The sequence below is a fragment of the Stegastes partitus genome, unplaced genomic scaffold, assembly GCF_000690725.1.
Source record: "Stegastes partitus isolate 25-593 unplaced genomic scaffold, Stegastes_partitus-1.0.2 Scaffold17, whole genome shotgun sequence".
NCBI lineage: Eukaryota > Metazoa > Chordata > Actinopteri > Pomacentridae > Stegastes > Stegastes partitus.
In genome coordinates this window covers 1,048,322-1,070,935 of record NW_007577748.1, presented here as the reverse complement: position 1 = coordinate 1,070,935, position 22,614 = coordinate 1,048,322, and the positions used below count along the sequence as shown (strand labels likewise).

General features: G+C 38.8%; 1 protein-coding gene across 8 annotated transcripts in view; it reads right to left on the bottom strand.

Annotated features, from left to right (window-relative positions):
* kif21a (kinesin family member 21A) overlaps positions 1–22,614 on the bottom strand; it is a 67,866-nt gene that overhangs the window by 41,288 nt on the left and 3,964 nt on the right. For all 8 annotated transcript variants that reach the window (XM_008291438.1, XM_008291445.1, XM_008291479.1 and 5 more), the window contains exon 2: positions 4,214–4,436. In XM_008291438.1, the coding sequence (XP_008289660.1) occupies positions 4,214–4,436 (223 nt within the window). The remainder of the gene's footprint in view (positions 1–4,213; positions 4,437–22,614) is intronic.

Below are 22,614 nucleotides of genomic sequence, written 5' to 3'. Positions count from 1 at the left end.
GAAGGAGTAGAACCATCTCAAGGAGGATCAGAAGAAATGGACAGCATGTGAGTTAAATATGAGTGTCACAGCAAAGGGTCTGAATATTTATGACCATGTGATATTTCAGTTTTTCTTTTTTAATAAATTTGCAAAAATTTCTACATTTCTGGTTTTTTTTTCTGTCAAGATGGGGTGCTGAGTGTACATTAATGAGAAATGAAATGAACTTTTTTGATTTTAGCAAATGGCTGCAACGAAACATCCATCCATCCATCCATTTTCTATACACCGCTTAATCCTCATTAGGGTCGCGGGGGGGCTGGAGCCTATCCCAACCGACTTAGGGCGAAGGCAGGGGACACCCTGGACAGGTCGCCAGTCTATCGCAGGGCTACACTTAGAGACAGACAATCAAGCACACTCACATTCACACCTACGGACAATTTAGAATCACTAATTAACCTCAACATGTTTTTGGACTGTGTGGGAGGAAGCCGGAGAACCCGGAGAGAACGCACGCTGCACGGGGAGAACATGCAAACTCCACGCAGAAAGATTCCGGTGTCCCCACCGGGACGCGAACCGGCAACCTTCTTGCTGCGAGGCAACCGTGCTACCAACTGCTCCACCATGCAGCCCTGCAACGAAACAAAGACTAAAAATTTAAAAGGGTCTGAATACTTTCCATACCCACTGTATTTGTCTGTTTTTATACACACTCACTAAAGTTGGGATTTTACAATTTTTTTTGTGTAATTGTATAGGATTTTTCCTGGCTTTGAAATGTGCCATACAAAGTTCAATTATTTTCTAATAGCTTTTCCTTAATCTTAATTTGCCCCCCCCCCAGTGTTTGATTTTCTGTTTCCTAGAATGCCTCTTGAAAAACGCCTAAGAAATGGCAGTGTATTTACATGGAAGTTACTCAAGTTTAAGTTTCTACCTCTGAAAATTTCTGTAATGTATAATTTACATAGGAAAAAGCTGAACACACAAACTAGAATGACCTATTTTAGTATTCCCCACAGTGTGTTCCTTAAAATTAAACCAGGTCTTAGAGCGAACTACAGTCCTTTAGATAAGACAGAAGATTTATTCCCTGCTCTACACATCATTACAGTCTGTTTATATCTGCAACCCAGTTGGGCTGCGTTCTTGTGATGCGGCCGAGTGGGTCGTCTAAATCTAGATTAGTCCCTGTAAAGCCGCAGAGGCAAACAGGTCTGATCCAGGGCAAACCAACCGATGTCTGCTTTCTGTGTGGATGTGCTTTCAGAAGTAGGCCAGTGGTGACAGAAGCAGTTACTGGGGAGATATGGGTTAACATGGACACACATTAAAGATGTATGGCTGTCGAAAAGGTGTGTGTGTGCTTCACTTCACTTTTGTGTCGTGTGAGTGCCGTACAGCGGGAGCTCTGTCACCACGGCAACCTGAGCAGTAGGGAAGGTAAGAGGAGGGTTCAGACTTGCATGTTATTTCCATGTGGTGGAATTGGTGATAAAGAGGAGGGGGAGGTGAAAAAGGAGGACTGATTGAAGGAAAAGAAAGGAAGAGCTGCAGCTCGTTATTTTCATTATCAATTATTATACAGATTAGTTGCTCTTTTATTTCTAAAATCTAGTAAGTACACAAGAAGATATGAATAAACGTACATAAGAATTTTCCAAAAGCTCAAATATTATGAATTTGCTAAATAAGTCAAATAAAATAGTATATATCATTTAGAGACAAAGAATGGCTCCAAGTAGGAACTAGATGAACAGCACTGTGAAAACATAAAGCAATGTCCAAAAGATTGATATGGCTTCATTGTTTGGAAACACCATAGTGCAAAATGTAAACAAGTATCCAAGTTTTTAATTGATTTATACAGATTTTTGGAAACCTGAAGATGCATAAAAGGTGTGTCTCAAACAAAAGGAAAAGGTATTTTTGCTATGGCCATCATTTTCAGGAAAATATGTTTTGGCTGTCTAGTTCTTTTTTGATCTGTACATTACATTACACTTGTAATGTATATTGTACATTACACTTTGTTTCTGCAGAAGAAGTTGGTGAAACAATCTTAAGTGCTACATGTCTTGCAATAGTGGGTTTAGTGCCAGAAATACCATTGAAATCATGGGTAAATCCCTAAAGTGTTTCTAAAGGTATGGTATGGCTGAACTAACAAGTGTTTGTGCAGTGGAAACAGTCATTTCTGTTGGTCCCATGAGAACTTATAGGATTATGAGACTTGAGCTCCCTCGTGATTTAACATACTGATGTATGTGGGCATAAAAAAAAAAAAAGAGTGAATGAATGAGCAAACAGTAATTTGCATGGGACACTGGGACACATGAACTTAGATTAAGGACCAATCTAAGTGAAATCATGTCTTGATTATATGAACAGTATGATTTATCATTTTAGAATTTTACCAAATTCTGTTTTCTAAACCAATGTTACCAAACAACCTACAAATAACAAAAATGAGTTTCTAAAATTTGTTGTACAATCTTTTGTCACCATAATGCATGACAATGAAATGAATTCATCTGAAAACTTCAACTGAATCTTACTTATCACTTAATTATAGAAAGGTGGATTTTATTACAATACAAGACAGTATTTCTGTAAGTATTATTGACCGGATTTGGTCTTTTTTCAATCCTGTTCAGTAAAATTGGTCATGTAATTTCTATTTTGAGCCTGTAGAGTCAGCCTATTATAGCTGGCAGTTTACAGATTATTGTGAGATACTAAAGATCACTCATTTCCCTCAACAACTTTTTATTACTGTTTTTTTTGTTTGTTTGTTTTTTGTTTTTTTAAACAAATTAGCTTTTTTTTGATATCCTGGTGAAAGCAGAAATATCTAAAGTGGGCAAGTAAACCTGGTTAGAAATCACACTCACTTATAGAAAAACTGCCATACTCCCTCCTAAATATTGCAGTAAAAAAATCTTTTTTAGTGTTGGGAAATACACTCTTTGGCCATTTTGCAGAGAGAACATCAATATTATTCTCACCTAGAGGTCAGGTAGCTTCTCTCAGCATACAGAATGGAAACAAGAAGGTAAAAGCTCTGCCAGGAAGGCGATTTGCCCCTTTTTCCAGTCTTCATTCTAAGCTAAATGTCTCCTGACTGTACCGTCATATTAAGTGTACAGATGAGAGCACTGATCTTCTCTTCTAAGTCAGCAAGAAAGCAAATACAGTCGTGACTCGATAATCCAACACCAAATGTAAAATCATCTTTTATGTCGGATAGTAAGGCTGTCAGATTGCCAAGACGGAGGTCAAGATACAAGGAGGGCTTGATGCTTGAAGGGTAATTTGTTGTTAATATTTATTGGTTATAGCTGTTATAATAACTAGTGTATTGTTAGAACACTACGCATTGCTGGATTTTACGCCTAATTGACCGGTGCGCTTGTGCACGTTCCAGGCAATTCCACCCCGTGGGAGCGCACCCCCGGGGTGGAAGTGGCCGGAACACAGACAGTATTTGGCTGCTGATGCCCGTTTAGTTAGCGGTCACGGTTCTGTTTCCACCATCGGTGGCGGCAGGGGAGTGGCGGGCAAGATACGCTCCATCGCTACCATCCGTGTTTACTTCTGTAAACGCTCACTTCACGCTCACTGCATGTGACGTCGTTGTGTCCTCTTCTGCGATACTTCTGGGTCGTATGAAGTTCACACAGGAGATCACATACAAGTCGCATTTAATTGGAAATGTGAACAAACTCGCAAAAAATCAGATCTCACAAAAAAATCTGAATTGAGCATTAAATCCTGCAGTCTGAACGTCGCCAATCTGTCGGATTGTTAAGTCAGATAATACGCCATTGTCCTTTTTTGTGACATAAAATGTCATGTCGGAGTCAGAATCCAAGGCCGTCGGTATGATAAGGCTATTTTTAATGGGTTCCGTTTGTTTTTCCTAAAAACCTGTCGGATAGCAAGGTTTTCGGATTGCTAAGGGTCAAATTATCAAGTCACAACTGTAATTGTGTCTTCAAAAGGCCAAACTATTTCTTTAAAGCTATACTTTAGCATATACAAAGCCACAGAGGTTTAAATTCTTGGTCTCTTTTAACCAAAATGTCAGTGCTCTCCACCTCACCAATATCCCTCCTCTTTCTTTCCTCAAACACACACATGCACAGACTCTAGTTCCCTACATCCACGCAACCATAAAGCACCGTCAGCACTGCAGCTGTGATACCCGAGGACAAAGACTTGCCTGTCCGTATGCAAATACAGTGGCATTGTAGCCCTCGAAGCAGCCCTCGATCAGCTTCTCTGTGCAGGTGCTGTAGATGGCGTCCTGCTGGGAGTCCATGTCGAACATATAGTCGTAGGTGAAGGCCTTGTCTTTCCCCAGTATCACCTGAGGCTCCCCTGGCATCACATATGTACAGATGTGACATCCTTCAATCTTCTCTCTGGCAAGCTGAGGACGAATCCTGCAGAAATACAGAAAAGGTGATGTGATTATGTTGATGTGCAGTGTATTTTCATGTGCACTAGGGTTGAAAGTTATACATATATACATACATACAACTAATCCTCTCCTTTGTTACATAAAAACAAAACTTCTGCCCTGAGACTATGGGAAAGGGATCTTTGATAAGAGAAATATGCAATGGAATCTATTAACACTGCACAGCCAGAACCAAAATTAAATTTACACCAAACCCAAAGTACTTAATAATATACTAGCTAATATAACTCAGGTCTTGTGACCTGAAGTACGTATGTTAATTTATATTCAATTTGCAATTACTGTCAACGAGTTAAAAAAAAAAAAAAAGAGGAAGAACACTGACAAGAAAAACCAACTTAGATTATCACATTGTTTAGTTTATACATTGTGCATAAACAAAACAAATGACAAACAAATCAAGTATCACTACAGTCACCAGAGGAAAGAAGCTTTTAAGTGGCATGAGCATAGTCCCCAAACTTTGTATTTGTAGACCAGTTTCATTACTCTTCAGTGCTGTACTACTGAATTCAATGGTATAAGAAGAAGTACTCAGATGATCTTTATGCAGGTGAGAATAGCAACATGACAGTGTGAAAATAATCTGATTTAAAAGTCCTATATTCAAAACTTACAGATACACACACTTTATCTGTCTTTGGCTGTTTGTGAATGTTACTGCCAATCAGAAACAAATGTGTTTTTTTAAAAGGTGCCAATATAAATACAAGTTTGCTATTATTAATTAATTTACATGAACAAATCACTATTTGTATTAATAAAAACAATACAGGGCCTGTAAAACATATTAAAAACAACAGGAGGTACACTAAAATATTCATATTCTTCCATAGCTATGACTACTCAAATTTCATCTGAATACAAATAGGTCTTATAGTCAAGGACACATGACTGCATGATCAAGGTCTGATCTCCATGGCAGCCATGGTACTCCAAAGATTGTAGTGTGACCTTCATGTCACACTACAATCCTTCTAACCACACTGCTGAATAGATTAGCACAGTTCTGGAGATGCTGCTATTAGCAGTAAACAGGAGAGCGGACTTATTACACCGATGTATGGGCACATTAATGCTCTCTGCCATTGTTTAAAAACAAAAAAAAACTAATTTCATTCAGATGTGCTTTAACGGTTGCTGTACATCCAAAGTAATCTCCAATCTGTCTACCATTCTCTGTTTCTTGTGCAATAAGCAAATGCTATTTTGATGTCCTACATCAGACACATGGTCAACATCCTCCTCTGACCCAATACTTTGTTCTATTAAACCTACCATCTGGGTCAATATGTACTGCTGTAGTGCGTCTGCCTGTCTGTTGTAATGCTTTCCTGAATGTTGGCCAACTGAAATCAGGCAAGGATTAACCAGTTTAGTGTGGATTTGAGGGAGGAAGAAGAGAGAAAGAGAGACAGTGGCTCTGTGTGTGTTCATTCTGCAGTAAATTTATTATCATTATCATTATCATTATTATTATCATTATTTTGTGAAAGAACAATAGTGTAACCACCAGTACAGCACATGGCGGCTGTATTCAAGGAAACAGAAAACAGTAACAAATGTCATTCTGGATGCTGTTCAACTAAAGTAGCTTGAATTAAAACATGTCAAATAAAAAATATTGGGGAATCCTGGTAGCTTAGTGCTGCAGAAGAAAACCTAAAGCAATGTCCTACATAGCATCCAACAACTCTGAGACCAGTGACAATTGAGTTAAAACAATTAGTTATAAAGTTAGATATGACTGTACTGCAGTTGAACAGAAGTACTAACAATAATTTATTTATTTAGTTTTTTAAAATTATGAATCCCATATGGTAAATATGACTATCAAATCTTTATTGCTTAAAAGCTCATCATGGCTGGAGTCTATCCCAGCTGTCTTCGGGCGAAGGCAGGGGACACCCTGGACGGGTCACCAGTCTATCACAGGGCTACACTTAGAGACAGACAACCAAGCACACTCACATTCACACCTACGGACAATTTAGAATCCCCAAAGAAACTCAACATATTTTTGGACTTGAGGGAGGAAGCCGGAGAACCCGGAGAGAACCCATGCTGCACGGGGAGAACATGCAAACTCCACGCAGAAAGATCCCGGTGCCCCCACCGGGACACAAACCGGCAACCTTATAGCTGCGAGGCAACAGTGCCAACCAACTGTGCCACCTTGCAGCTAAAACGTCAATGATGCTTACAATATTAATTTCAAGAAAAATGGGACTCCTGCACATTGTCCTTATGCCCAAGACCTGTAATGAACCACTACATCAAAATAATGGCCCTCTGAGTATGAGATGATGGGAACCCGAGGACTTTTTTTTAAATTTTTTTAAAAGATCTGTTGTTCAATAAATGTCTTGCAACCCCAGTACACAGTGATCTCTGTTTAAGCTGTTCTACTTTAACAACACAGTCATCTTCTCCATTCAAATTCCTCTAATGTAGACGTTATCAAGGCTAAAGCTCAAGCAGCACAATTTTGCTGTCAGGTTTTTGTACCATCAAATTGGAAGCTAAATAAAGGAACTGGTTAATTCAATACAATTCATTTGCCATACAATTAATTTTCTGGTAGGAGTCAGAGCCAGGTTTGCGCTGATGAAAAGTGTTAATGTTTATTGGAAAGGAATAACTTCAGTATCTATGTTCTGCTCACACTATGGACCAAATGAATCAAGCTTGCAGAGAGTATCCCTCTGTTCCTTTAGACAAATTTTCTTCATTGGCTAAGCTCACAAACAAGCTTGGAAGAAAAGCACCTGACAGCGGGTCTGCCAGCCTCTCTGTCCTGTGTGGATAAGGGCCTCATTGTGCCTCCAAGTCCAGGGGAAAACAATACTCTGAGCGGACTACAGTGGAACCATTGTGTCCGTCTGTGTGACACTGGATCCCAGCACTGACACCAACGCCACGGCTGCAGGATTACATGGCTGGACGGAGGCGAGGGAGGAGAGGTAATGTCCTGCGTGGAGGTCATGACGCGTCCGCAAATACCGCACAAACTCTCACTGAGTGTGATCACAGACAAAAGACAGATACCATGAAATGAAAACTTTTTCTCAGTCTTCTCTGGGCTGTTTTTTATTACTGCACAGTTCTTCATAGCTTGTGTTATTACATTTACTTCCAGGTCTCAGTTGCTTGTAATGTTGATGTTGCACTATGTGAAGTGAAAGTACTGCTGGATAATTTTTCAAAGTCAGCACTTCATGAAGTGCTGCTTCTTCACTAAATGATGGCTTGATATGAAATAGCTGCAGCCAACACAGAGTAATCATTTTGCTTAGGTTAGCTAGTTTTAATCAAGGGTAAAAATTAGTTTATGACTACATTTTTCAGCACAGTTTTGTCAACAGAGCAGTTTTATAAATACGAGAAGAGCTGAAGGTTTCTATCATTATTCTGAATTACTGTTCCTGATTGGAAAAGGACCACAGGTGCTAACAAAGGCAAAGATGAAGAACGCTGCAAAACTAGCAAACACAGATGTAGTCATTTCCAAATTCTTTGTAGTGATCAGTTTTGCAAATGTTTTAATTAGAAGTGAATACAACATGCTGTCAGATGTCAAGCATAACCAGATATTTTAGTACCAATACACAACATAATAGGAATCAATGACAGCAATCTGGATTATTAAAAATTAGAGATGTAGTGTGAACCCTGTAGTTTTACAGTTTAAGCAACAGCAAAAGCTCTATAGCAATTATAAAGTGCAATTTTTTTTTAACTCCAACTATACAAATCATCAGGAACAACATGAATAATACTATGTTTCTTGTTGTGATTGTAATCCTTGAACATTGAAGATGTAGTTTAAATTTCAATGCCACTTCAGAAGAGGAGGAGTTCTAGATTTTGATGCTCTGATTTTACGTGCAATGCACATTCAGTGGGTATTGTCTTATTGGCTTGAGTAATGTTATAATTTCCTTGCAAAGTAGCAAATGATGCATGTAGTGGGAACATGGCTTGACAGAGAAGACAGAAATCAGTGTGGATGTTCATGTACCTTTGGTAAAAGTAGCTAGAATAAAGTAGGACTATAACTAGACAGTAGGTAAATGTGAAGATCTCATCAGGGAAAATGCTTCAAAAGCTGCTGCAGCGTAACTGCTGAGTGGTGACCAAGACACAACTGCAATAGTGCTGAACAGCTTTTAGGTATGAGTGAGAGAAGCTGTTGTGGCTGGGTTGGAAAGCACATGCAAACATACTGAGAATACAAACACTGAGTGAAGAGTTTACAAGTCTCCTCTTGAATTTCTCTGAGTTAGCTAACAGAGCTTGTGTTCTATTGTTTGGCTTTTAAATCACAATTGTAAAACATAATAAATGTGATCTCAGGCAGACAATCAATTTGCTTCCATGTCAAATTTACCGTATTTAACCAATTACATGTTTCCTTGGCCTACAAGAGTATTTTAGAAATCTAATCCCTTCCATGGGGGCGGGGGTCTTTGTTTCAGACGATTTAAGTCACTAAATGGGTGTCTAATCCTGTCTGTTCAACACTCTCCCACAGCATTTTCACACCCAGGAATGTGATGGCATTGCCCACATTTAATTTCTTTTCAACTGCATGCAAAAATTGAGACTTTTTGCAGCAGCATCAGAATTTCAGCTGAAACTTTTGCAAACATTAGACTCTTTAATTTAAATAAATTCTAATTAGAACTATATCCAAACCCCTGTACTACTAGTCAGTGGCTTCACATGAATAGTAAAAAAAACTATGTTTTGTGCAAATGACTTTGACTTAAACTGTAATAACTGCCCAAATTTGTAGACATTTTGATTTGCCAGGTGTTCAGTTCAATAGCAAGCATTGCTTACCATCAATAATGACTGAAGTCAGAGTGTTCTAATTTGTAAAAAAAACACAGTAAACTGAGCCTCACTGTATCAGTAGTAGTCAATTAAAAAAAAAAAAAAAAAACTGTTGTGGTTGCTCATCTATTTTAGGGGCTATGGGTTTTGAGCATTTTGAGCTGAGGGCACAGGTCAGGCCAGGGTCAGGGTCAAAGGTCATGACAGCTTTGCAGCAACCAGAGACCTGGTGTCTGGCTAATATTAGGTGGCAACTAATTTTTGATTTTAGAAAAACCAACAAAAAACAGCAAAACAACAACAACTTGAAAAAAAACCCCCAAAAACATGATTGAATATCAAGAACTGATGGACTCTCACGGGGGTAATCAAGTACACAAAGGAAAACAAAATTATCTTATGCAGAGAAATAAATAGTTCATTTGCCAGTGGCGCATAAAAGCTAAAAATCATTAAATAGCCCCTATTATAGTGGTGGGTTTTATTATTTGTTCTATTTAGTATTTGTTTTTATTTCTGTCTTCCTTGCACAGTTTAGGCAGACCATAAATATCACTGAATTAGTAGCGTTGAAAGATGCTGTTCATGTTACTGTACCTTGTATAACTTTCACACAATCACAGCGTGTTTCTAAACTGCTGGAGTTTAGCTATGAACCCTGGAGCATGCTCAAACCTGCTACCACTCCCCCCAATCCCTCCAAGCCCCATCAAACCACCTTCTCACTGCACTCAATAAATCATTAAGGGTGCTGCATATCACTGGAAGGGAGGGATGAAGGATAAAGATATATGAGTGTGTGCCTGTCTCAGACTGCAGTCTATAAACTGCTTTCGGTTTCATCTGCAGCTGCAGCTTTTATCCAGCTGTCTGCTAAAAAAGAAAAAAGAAAGAAAAAAAAAAAGAAATTATTGAAATGTGAGGTCCAATGAAGTGCAACAGATAGAGTGCACCCTAAAAATGTAGTTCTTGCAGACCAGACTACAGTGCTTTAAGGAATTATTGCCAGTCAGTACTTCCTAAATCTGGTGGTCATATTTTTATATTTTTACCACCTAACTTGCAAACAAAGAAGACAAACAATTAGCTACAGAAATCCCTCTTTTGGAGGTCATGCCAATAAAAAACTAATTATGTGAAGTCTGTCATTATCATGTAAATTAAAATATTTCTATTGCTTTTTAGTCCACTAAATGTTTAAGGGACATTATTTAATTTCAATCATTTATGAAGCTTCAGTTCTTTCACAGTGATTTGCATTTGTGCACAACCTTGTTTCTCTTTGTGAGAGACCTGCACAGCAGAGAATCTAGTGCTAGGATAAAGAAGAAGGAAAACTGATTCAGAGCAACCTTTGTTCGTGCACACACAGTCAAAAATCAAAGCCATGTACACAAAAGCTGAAGCACCACTCCCAGTGGTCGCTGCAGACCGGTGAGTAAACAGGCCAGATCTTTATGTGGAGTTTTGCTGAGAACAGCATTGTAGCTGCTTGGGATGATGTCACCTGCTACTGGGCTGTCCACTCAACTTTAAGCAGAACGTCTCACTTTCCTTTACAGAGGACACAATTAAAGCCTGTGTGAAGGACAGGGAAAACAAGGGTACTCAGGAAACAAGAGAGAAAGTGTATGTCACTGTCACACACTTGGCTCTCTGCCAGCCACTGCAGGCTGGCTGTTACATGCCTCCTTGTGGTTGTAAACAAAGTGAGGCAGCGCTAGTAGGTTCAACAGCACAGGTGACTGCTTTGGGGCAGTCAGCTTTCATCAGCTTCATGTTTCACTTCAGATAGTCATGCTAAAGAAGACATTATGTGCCAAGAGGTTGTGGTTTATCTTTTCCATTTAACACGTTGGAAAAGTTCCTAACTGGTCAGACAAGTTGTAAATTACAGGAACACACACTTAACTGCCTTCGCAGCTCATTGCTGTCATTTGCCTTAATCTTCCTGTCAATCACAATCTTTAAACAATCTATTCTTGGATGAGACAGTTTGGTTATTTGATAGTACAACTCAGTTCATGTCTACAGCAATCTCAAGAGCGATTGCAGCAATACAAAAAGTACGAGCAAACCAGGAAATTTCACTAAAATCTTCCTTCTCTTACACGGACCCTGACTACAACAGACATTATTATGTAGCAGACTGTGAACTGGGTGGTCATTCAGAGCTCTTTCTTTTGTACATTTATGGATTTTGGGTATAACATTGGTGTGTTCTTTTCCTTTTCAAATCGATTTGTTTACACAAGTTGAATCAAAGAATCAGCTTGCTTAATGCCCATGTCCAGTAAACACACCTTTAAGCCTTGAGAGCTGTACAGACAAGCTCCTCTGTAATTTGTGTTCACCCACAACACTCTCTACCTACACTAACAAATGTGTATAAACCATAAAAACCATAAATCTAGCCTCATGTAGAAAGCAGAGTCCTCCTTGTGACATTTTTGACCAAAACTGGTGTTTCTCAGGCAACATTCTGGTCAAACGTGACTATTAAACCCATGTTAAAATCAAGACTCTGCCAGTGTGAAGCTGAGGAAAATTGCAAGCCTGACTTTCACAAAGGGTTTAATACATCACTTCATTAGTTCAGAATTGATCTTGTTTATTTAAACAAATTAGAAACCTGAATAAGAATCATGGCAATATGTCTAATAATAGAACAATTAAGAATAAACAGAGAATTTAAAAGTTAAATCAAGTCAATCAACTAGAACAAATGCTGGAGGTAAAATAGGTCAGCAATCAAATTCTCTGAGGATAAACAAACCTCAGCTTCACTCTTTCATGACTGTAAACATCATAAACTATATACGACATATTACTGCTATTAAAATGTTGACACTACAAAAGACATTGCATGCTTGCAATGGTTGCACATTACACTTGTGCAAGTCATCACCTCTGCAGTACAGGGATTATAGCAGGAGGGTTGGTTGGTGCAGAGAGAGAGGAGGGTGTGCACAAGTTTAAAGAGAAGGACTTAACACTGCTGGAGTGGGAATGATATCTTGGTTTCACAAAGACTTAAAGACTGTGCATTTTAAGGCAGGGAAGAAAGACATTAATACACAGAAGTGGACGTTGTAGTCCAGCTTTTCACTGCATTCTGCTGCATGCCTGTTGGCTTAGCATCTCAAATGTAAATGCCAGGCAAAAAAGAAAAATGTGTTGACATTTTTAGTGTAAGAGAAAACTCTCTGCAGTATCAATGCAGGATAAATACAAAACAAAGATCCTCTGCAGTTTCTACTTAGAGAATGCTTTTGAAGTGCCTTACAGCACAATGAGAAGGTACATTTTTAGCATCAATAACTCAAGAAGTGGTTTCATGCTCTGCTCATTCAGCCAGACAGGACCACCTACAGCACCAGACAAAGAGCTGAGAGCAGCATCTGCTTGAACTGAACACTAGACCACAGATGAGCCGCAAGAAAACCACAAGCACACGCAATCTGTGCCATAGTCGTACATAAAGAAATCCCTGTCAGATTCTTTGACTTTAGATGTGTGAAGATTCAATATTCAGTCAATATTCCCCAATATTGTCACTGAGTTATCTGTGTGCAGTCCTGAAACACTCTGTGCTGTGCGTGACATAAAAGATGGGGTTGCCATGGCGACCGGTAATAGAAGCAAAGAATTAAAGTCATAATCCGATCCCAGCAGGATATAATGCTGGTCTGGCCGACTAAAAGATGCCAAAGGGAGGGGCATCAGAAAGAGGCAAACGTACTCAGCATCCTGCCACCCATCAAAGACTTGAGGGAGAGGTTAATTTACCACCAACCCAACAAGCGAAACATATTCTCCGTGCCTCAATGTTTGTGACTTAAGCTTGAACAATAAAAAAAGGTTTATCATCTAATTAATCATTACTCATTGGGATAATTTTACCTCCTTTAAGTGCAACCACAAAGTCAGTCCTAAAATAGGTGATAAACTTAATTGAGGCTCAAATGCCAAATTTAGCCTAAGAAAAAATGACTTACTTTTAGAGGATGGGACACACTAGTTAGCTCAAAGCTGAGTTTACAGTTGGAGCATAATTGAGGCGCAGAGACCTCCAGCTTGCATTGCATATTTGTGCATCATCAACTGATTTAATTTTTTTTCAATGACATCAGTGAGCAAGTACTGTACTCAGCACAGAGCCAATATAAAAATAAATCAGTCATCAGGTTCTCTATAAAATGTGCAAACCATTTTCCAAAAACTAAATGAGACAAAATGAGGGATTTACCTTCCACATGTTATGGCAATTAGCCGATTGCGCTGGTTGTACTAAGATCACAAAAATTAATTCATCTTAGAAACAAAACATTTTCATTAATCTTTCACATTTAAATAAACAGAGCACTGCTTTCATTTCCATGCAATGCCACTCATGTACAAATCTGTATCAAAATAACACTTAAAATAACATTTGTCTTTGTCCAAATTTGGAGCACTTTTTAGGGAAAATATAAATAAGATTGTCCCCTCAGTTGCCGAACATCTGCTGATTGACTGACACTACAGTTTACATATGTTCCCTAAACACCTCACATGCAGGCTACAGAAGTAGAACCTACACAAAGAAGCCTCTAGACAGGTGTATGACCACAAATTTCTTTGAAAAGAGCGAAATAAGGCGTTCCAATGTCAGATTTACCTAAGTTGAAACTGTGGCCATTTAGTTGTAGGAAGCCAAAATTGTGATCAGGATCAACAGCCAATGAATTTTGCAGTCATAGTTGGTTGTTGAGAAAAAATAAAATAAAAATTTGGTCATTATGTTGCAAAATTAGTCAGTGAAAGTCTTATTGGGTTTTGCCACCAGCAAAACATACAAAACTCTATACTTATTTTATATGTCTTTAAACACGGTAACATTATTATTGTGGTAATGTGTAGCCCAGTATAACAAAACACACAAAAGCCCTTAATTTTTACCTAATCACTTCAACGTAAACAAATCTTGTTTTGGCAACAGACTTTAAACTCTCACGTCATTGCACAACTTGATCCTACAACAGCTAAAATCTCGTCCCTCCCTCTTTAGGAGACAGAGTGTTAGGAAATCACACCCCAGCTCCGCAAATCCTTCCTGCAAAGGCTAAAAAACCAGAGCAAAGGCCTGACACTGAAATATCCCTGCACTGAAATGTGATATTTCTGAGAAATGGGGAGCAACATGAAGTCTCTTGGTACCAAATGACACCTCAAAAGAGTAAAACTAGTGCAAATGGGAAAAATTCCTTTCTGACATTTTAACCGCGTGTCTCATTACCTCAGTTGTCCATAAAATGTAAAACTAGACCCAGGTTGAATAGAGGGGATTTTGCTTTTTAAATAAATAAATTGACTACATGTCTGTAGACTCTTAAATGGGTGTGATACAAAGCATCATGCACCAAATTCATCACATATTTTTACATTAGGTCAGAACTTGCAAAAACAAGAAACACACCCAGGCCTCTGTCAGGGCACATTAACTGTGTTTTATAAGCTGCACGAAGGGTTCATAAAGGCTTACAGTGCCCTGACCTGAGCTCATCTTCCTCTAATAAAGTTGTGGATATCCCAATAATCCTACAGCTTTTGAGCTTTTTGAAAAAATGTGCTTTCAAAAACAAATGAGGGTGCACTGAATCCCTTTGGCACGCCGATAACGGCTTTACTGCTTCCTGTAGGTCAGGGGTCAGGGAGCAGACCGCCCCATCATTAGCAGGGGAGGGAAAGGTTAGGCAACAGGAGGTGTCAGCAAGGAATCACGTGAAGTTGTCGACATGGAGAGGAAAACTGGCAGGCGGGTCAGAGTTACTGTTGGAAGAAACATGGACTCATGTACTGGCAGTGAACAATGGTGAAAAAAGTAGTGATGAAAGTTTTAAAATGGTGGCCAATACAGTGGATCTTTCTTTCTTGGCCAAAAGTGGTATGAGGAGCTTATTATCCCTTGAAACTAAAACTAAATTAAATGTAAGCGTTTAACCCTAGCAGACTTTGTGCTACTTTTTTGACTGTTAGATTATTTAAAAAGTAAGTTTTGTGGTAAAGACAGTCAAACAATACTGTGTCTCTGCAGTCTGTTTGGAAGAGGGACAAAACCCAAATCTTGAGTCACCTCAATACTGATAAATCACTCTGTTCACACACCACACCCACCACAACAAGTTTAACTGTGGCGTAAAACGGCCCAGAGTTTCATCAAAACAATGCCTGATGTGAACCCGGCCACAGAAGAGACAGCAGATCTAATTCACGATTAATTATCACATTAATAAGAACCGATGGTACAGCAATGTTTTTAAAACCTGAGACTATTTCTGGCCTAGTCGATACTCTATATCTGTGGACACACCAGAGTGCTATGAATATTGTATCCTTTTCAGGACTGGAACCACTAAGCAAATATGAGAGACATTTAATTAATTTGGATCATCTAGCACAACAAACAAACCCCTTACAGTATACACTTAAATTACATCACTATTATGGGTCTAGCAACATAATGACACCAAGCATCTTATTAAACATGAGTAGAGTTCATGAGCAATCAAACTGGTTAGTATTTCTGTAGATTAAGAGTGATCCATATCTTCTCTTTGAAAGGCATGCTGATGCTGCAGAATCTAATATCCAAAATGTGTTTTGGTGCAAGACCCATTTCCGCTAGCAGTCGATATTTAACTGTGCATGTACCACACGCAGAGAAAGTTACAATACAAATATCAGCTGAGTTGAGCGTAGGACTGAAAGATTTGGGGAAAATCAAACAGATGTGACTGTAATTTGATTTGCAATATCAGTCATGCTTCATTTCAATATTCGCTATGTAACAGATTTCATGCACGTGATTAAGCACTATCACTAGAGGTTCGCAGATTATCCGCTCGGTTCGTTACTGGATTCATTATTCAACATTTTTCCGATTATCACTATTATCACTGAAATAAATACATTTAAAATGTGCTACTTTGGCTCTGATGCTACACTACTTGTAGTCACTCTATGGTCTTGAGCAACATCCCACCCACAGCACTATGATTGGTTACACATGATGCCTAACAGCCTATCAACACTGGAGAGATAACAGTTGAAAAAATCTCTTTTAATCAAAGACATGAAAAACAAACAGCTGCATTTCAACAAAGTTATAGGTTGAAGTTTGTGTTATCTAAATTTTGACAACAAGATTTTTAATTTTACTGCAAATGTACGGCGGTTTCATCTATTGGTAATCAGTTTCCTTGATTGTCAATAGTTGCTATTGGACCTGAAAAAAGATTAGTTAATCCCTAATTGCCACATGAGATAATACGAAAAGTTGCAAACTGTGTAACATATTTAACTTTCTCTTTCACAGATCTAAACCATAATATCAACAGTTACTGTGAGTCCAGTCTCAACCTTCAAAACAGTGACAACAGACCAAACCAGAAAAACAAAAATCATCCAGTTTACTACAGAAGTAATAAGATATTTGGCAGCACATGAAATTTCCTCAAAAATTCCACTTCACTGACTCATCACACAGTTAAGCCTAGACTGCAATGTCATTGAACCATGTGCTGTTGACATAGGAATCCCATCTCTGTGTCAACCATGGGCCAGTCACACAAAAGCTAGGTCTGAAAATGTGGAGGAGAGAGTGTGTATGTGTGTGTAGGGGGATGAGGGACACATCAGCAAGCCACCCTCTGCAGCTTTCAAGCCAGATAGCAGATAATAGGTTACGTAAACACACCATTCAAGAGCGATTGGAAGTCAGCTCAGCTCCCCAGTTAACCATTGCATCTCTGTCAGTAGTACGATTTTATTTTTCTGCTATTATTTGTCAGCAGGGGGCCAATCAACACAGAAACATTTAACAAAGACACCGCCCACATTGAGTGCTGACACCTGCAGCAAAAATTCTAATTACTAACACCTCATGAATATGTTGATTCAGCCAGCTGCCACATGAAGCCAGCAGGTGGTGGGAGTTCATTTACACATGGTGCCTTCAGCAACATTTAATCCTGCCTGCATTTTAGGTGCAAGACTGTCTGACACAGGACAGTGTTTGACAACCAAAGAAGTTGCTGTATTGTTCAGGTGGCAGCCTTCTGATCATGATCATGATAGTTGTCCTGTAGAAATGAAGTGAATCAGTTAGTACGGAATAACTAATATCCAAATGAGGGAGCAGAATTTTCATCACCTTTCAATTGTATTCTCTACTGATACATATTTTTCCATTAATAACGAGAGGTCAGAGTCATAAAATACTTCCCAGACTCCGCAGTGACATCTTTCGAAACTTTGTCAAATTTCTAAATTCCAAACCCAAGGACATACAGTTTACAGTTATGTCTGTCTAAGAACCTACTGCAAGTCTTCATTTCAGCAGCTATGGCTAGACAGTTTCTGCTTTTTTCCTTTGAAAGATAACTGAAATTATATAATGATTGACATAGTTGCTGATTGAATTGCTGTCAGATGACAATTCATTAATCAAACAGTTTCAGCTACTTTTGAAATAAAGATTTTCCTGCTCGAGTCCACATATACAAGTCAAATTAAGCTATATCTTTAAATGTAACATTTAACAGTAATCAACACATTAAAAAAATATTTTTTTATTTTTTTAATAAATGTACAGACAGATTGCATCTGTTTAGACTGACATCTATGCTGTCTTATCTTGTACATGGTGTGAAATAGCTTACCAGAGACTAACGTACAAAATTTGAATAAGACAACTCAATAATATGTGCAGAGCAGCTGTCACAAAAACCCTCCAATATGCTTCACTGAATAGACCTGCAACTCAGCAGCAGCAAAATCATGTTACTGTGACTGTGTCACTGTGTCTGGGTTTAGGCACTAAAACAGTGAACCAGCAATACCACCTGGACAAACAGGACAGTGAAATGAAACTAGAACATTGCCATCTATAGTTTTCATCTGGCATACTGTTATCAACTTGTGTTATTACCAGATATACAATAAAAACTTTAGAGACAAACACTCTAAACACTCAGTTGAGGACTCGACTGAAAAAATGTTAAAGAATTCCACAAAGTGTTATGTCATCCCTAACAACCCCGGGTATATTATCTGCAGGTTAAACATGCATCATCAGAATCGTATCAGTGACATCTTTTAGATTTGAACTTTCTAATTATATTTACACATATAGCATAGTTTATAGAGAAATGCATTTATCCCTATCAACTGAAGGGATAGTATCATGATATAAATAACAAGGTGCCAGCTCACTATGCAAACAGAGCTATTTGTGACTGTCTGAGGCCTATTTGTGACGTTCGGTTGGCAGTTTGATGATGGAAGTTAAGTTACATTCACATCCTATTTGTGGCATCAGCTCCACATTTAGATCTCATTTGCTTTAGTTGAGCCCTTAACTGGACAGATCTGTACAGTGAGAAAAAGGTATCAACATTAAGCTGTCGGAGACTTGAGGGAAAACTGAAGAAGCGACATGGGGAAAAAAACAAGAACAAAAATGAAAGTGTATCTGAGAAAGACAGTGCTAACATCAGAGTAAACAACACACTTGTATGGGTGTGGTATACATGTTAGCTACTCTATAATTACATCCAATTTATTTTGTATGACCGGCTTGTTTCCTAAGTGGTACATAATGAAGGAGAAGGAGGAGGATAGGGGAAATACGTTCTTTGTTAAAAACATCTCCACATGTGGTAAATGTGGACTCTACAGTGGAAAGCTCTCTGCATCGGTACAGATGTGTCTGGAACAAATGTGCTGACTCCTTAGGTCGTGATATAGATAACTGAGGTCTTCCAGCAATGCTGTGGCCAGTCGGGAGTCTATTTTGGGGCAAGTTGAGTTTAAGTATAGGCTATGCTTAGTATCATCTTGGAATGGAAGAGCCTTCTGTTTAGAAGGAGGTCATCGCGGCCAAACACTGGAAATGTGCTACGCTGAAATTACTGGACAGGAAAGCCTGTCACCATGACAACGTCTGTTACTAAACATAATTTGAATATCTGATAATTGTAGTCTGCAGAGAGTCTATGGTGCTGCTATCAAGTCTGTAGACTTCAAAATAAGATATGTCACTATGTCAGTGACTAACCAAGGACTGTCATTTTAGTTTGCCGCACTTCTGAGAGTTTGTACCAGCATCAGTATACTTTATCACAATAGGTAACTTCAAGGGAAACACTATAAAGTCACACTAGTTGGAAGCCACTATGCAGTAGGATCATAAAATAAAGTGATGTAAGGTCAGTTCGGTTGCCCCATAATGAACTGAGTCTATTCAAAGCAACTCTCTGCTGAGATCCCGCTCCCTTGTTGGAAACACACACCTCTTTCAACTAGTGCTGCAGGCAAAGTAGGTGTTATTCATAGCTTCCGTCAGGGTAACTTGGCTAGCCCTTTCACACTTTGGCTAACACTTGAAAAGACAAGTGACATGTGCAGAGATGTAATACAACACGACTAAAGTTTCCTTCAGGCCACTTCCATAATAAAAGCATGTGGATCATAGCATGAGGATGCGGAATTGCAGGGGAACAACACAGGTCAAAGCCAACGATCATCGCTCCACACAAAGCAACACAGAGTAAAGCAGACTCCCCAGTGGCAGTGATGTTATGAGAAGACAAACCACTGTTGTTGACCGTACAGCTGGGCTGTGCCTCAAGCAAAGCTCTTGACTGGACTGATGTTTTAAATATTCATACTGAACACTACCTCCTGCCCCCCCTATTTTTAAAGTACTGACTGTTGCAACTGGTCCCCTGCCATTCCCACCCACAAATACTGGTAGCCATGGCCTCAAGGTGCCTGCTTATGCTGTTCATCGTTTTGTTCTGTGTATTGTTCAATGATGCACCATAAAAAATAACAATAATTTATATTTCCCCAAGACAAAGAAAAGGTGCAAATCCTCACATCCTCACATTTAAGAAGCTAAAACTAAGTATTTTTACTGAAAGATGGCTTATACTATTAACGTATTCTTGGAATAGTTGCTGACTCTCAAAAGACTTTCCCTAAAAGAATGGGATAATGAGACTGGGCCATCACATCCTAATATAATTCAACTTCAAAACACCTACACAAGACATTAAATAAATATTCACCTTCAAATTAAGAATGCATTGAAATACAAAAAACATAGTATACAAGATGTGAGTACAACTTCATACAAATTTACCCAACAGGTCCATACTTCAGAACTGGCAGAGTGGTTATCAGTGTAAATCATATGCTGTGACAGCTCAGGCAGTGCAAAGGACACTGTGTAACGCAAACCTCTATGGTTGCCTTCCAAGAAAAAAACAAGCCCCTGTTTGCTATTTGGCACAAAATTGCAAGAAAAAACATGTCTGTTGGGCTCAGATGCAAGCCTGTTTGGCGAGAACCTGGCCAGGACTACCACAATGAATGCATAGTCCTAACAGTGAAGCACGAGATGGGAATGCAATGTTTTGGGGCTACATGGGAGCAAAATGTGTTATGCAGATGACATTTTTAAATGGCTCTGCGAATAACTGTGGATATACCAACACTCTGGCTGACAAGATGACTCCCAGTCTGTGAAAGGTTGACAAAAGAAAGTATTCCAGCCTGTTAACAATCAAAAGCTCACTGCCAAAATCGCACACAAGTTTCTAAAGAAGAATCAACCGAAAACTATGATCTGGCCAAGTATGTGGCCTGACTCAAAATCAACAGAATACCTTCGGGGTATTTTAAAGACAAAGGTAAAGTATCTTAACCCCTGCAGCAAAGAGCAACAAAAAAAAAGTCTTAGAAGAAAGGCAGAACAGACACTGGTGCAACATTGGTATTCTACATGCCAAGGAGGTTTGAGTCTGTTGTCAAGAACAAAGGTGGACATACAACACATCAAAAAAATTAAAAGATCTGAATCTCAGTCATGAAGGTTGCACTGACTTTATTTTGCAATGGATTCGTACTGTGAGTCCTGTATTTTTTAATATGGTATATCTAAGCTGTTTCATTTGTAATTTTACATAACAACAAATACTCTTCTGTTCAGCTTATACAAATACTGCAAGCAGATACAATCATGAATCATTTTACATGTAAGAGATAGTGCACTTACCTTTGTTGTATAGTTACTAGTTACTACTGTTGTAAAGTTATACATTAATGCCATATCCAGGAATTTAGTGACACTATTATCACATAATGTCTCCATCAGTGACATTATCATATATGCACTTGTATACAGATTCAGGTTCAGGTTGTGTGTATAGTGTTTCATATGAAGTGGCAGAGTATGCAATCCACCCGCAGACAACCAGCAGGTGTTTAGCACAGCACCAACGGTTAGAAATATTACACTGCACTAATAATTATTACAATGATAGAAAATATAAAATAACCAAAAACCAACACAAAGTTGCATACATATACACACACAGTTTCACAAGACCGTAGGTCAGCAGCAAGCTCCTGACAGACTGGCTTGGCTCAGTGGATGTGAACAAAGCATGAGGTCTAGAGAGGCTTTAAACCCGCCGGGTCTTTTGTGTTTGCATGGTGCTGCCATGGGTGACGAACACGTATCTAAACGCCCTGAATCTGTGCTCCCACTGCTCCTTTGCCAGACCTCTACTGGCCCCTTCATGTGTTATTAATATTTAGTACCTAAATAAATACTATACTGTTAAACCTCATTAGAAAATTTGAGAAGTTTTTTCAAGAATTTCCTTTCAGGATTAATATAGTTCTATTTTATCTTGTGTTTTGTATGCCACAAAGTATTGCACTTAGAATCTGAGCTTTTACAAAACAGTTAAAAATCTAATTTTCACCACTCAAATAACTTTTTAAGGTTGTATGCTGGCGGTCTTGCTAGAAACTGCTTCTTGTGACTGCTTTAAAACAGCCACGTCTATTTCCCCATCTTTTCGGCAGTTTTCCATGCTGAGCCTCACTTATCCTCTCAGTTGAGAGGCCCCTAGTCTCTGTTTGCACTGTAAACCCCCCACAGCTATTGTCAGCTGTTGTCTCATGTCAGCTGAGTTGAGGCCTGTTTTGGTCATTAAGTAATAGTAGAGATCAGCTCTAATCGTGCAGCTCATTTTAACAAGATTTTTCAACCACAGTTAACCCTGTCTTTACAGTTGGCTTGTGAACTGCAACCTAGGGCTTAGACTTAACCACTTATACCAGTTGCTGCATGCCTCTACAGCATTACATTTAAGTATGCCTGAAACTTAAGCCTTAAGAGGTTTAGGGACCGATTTAATTTCATTATTGTCATTGTTGTGCCCTTCAGCTGAGCATCTAATCAA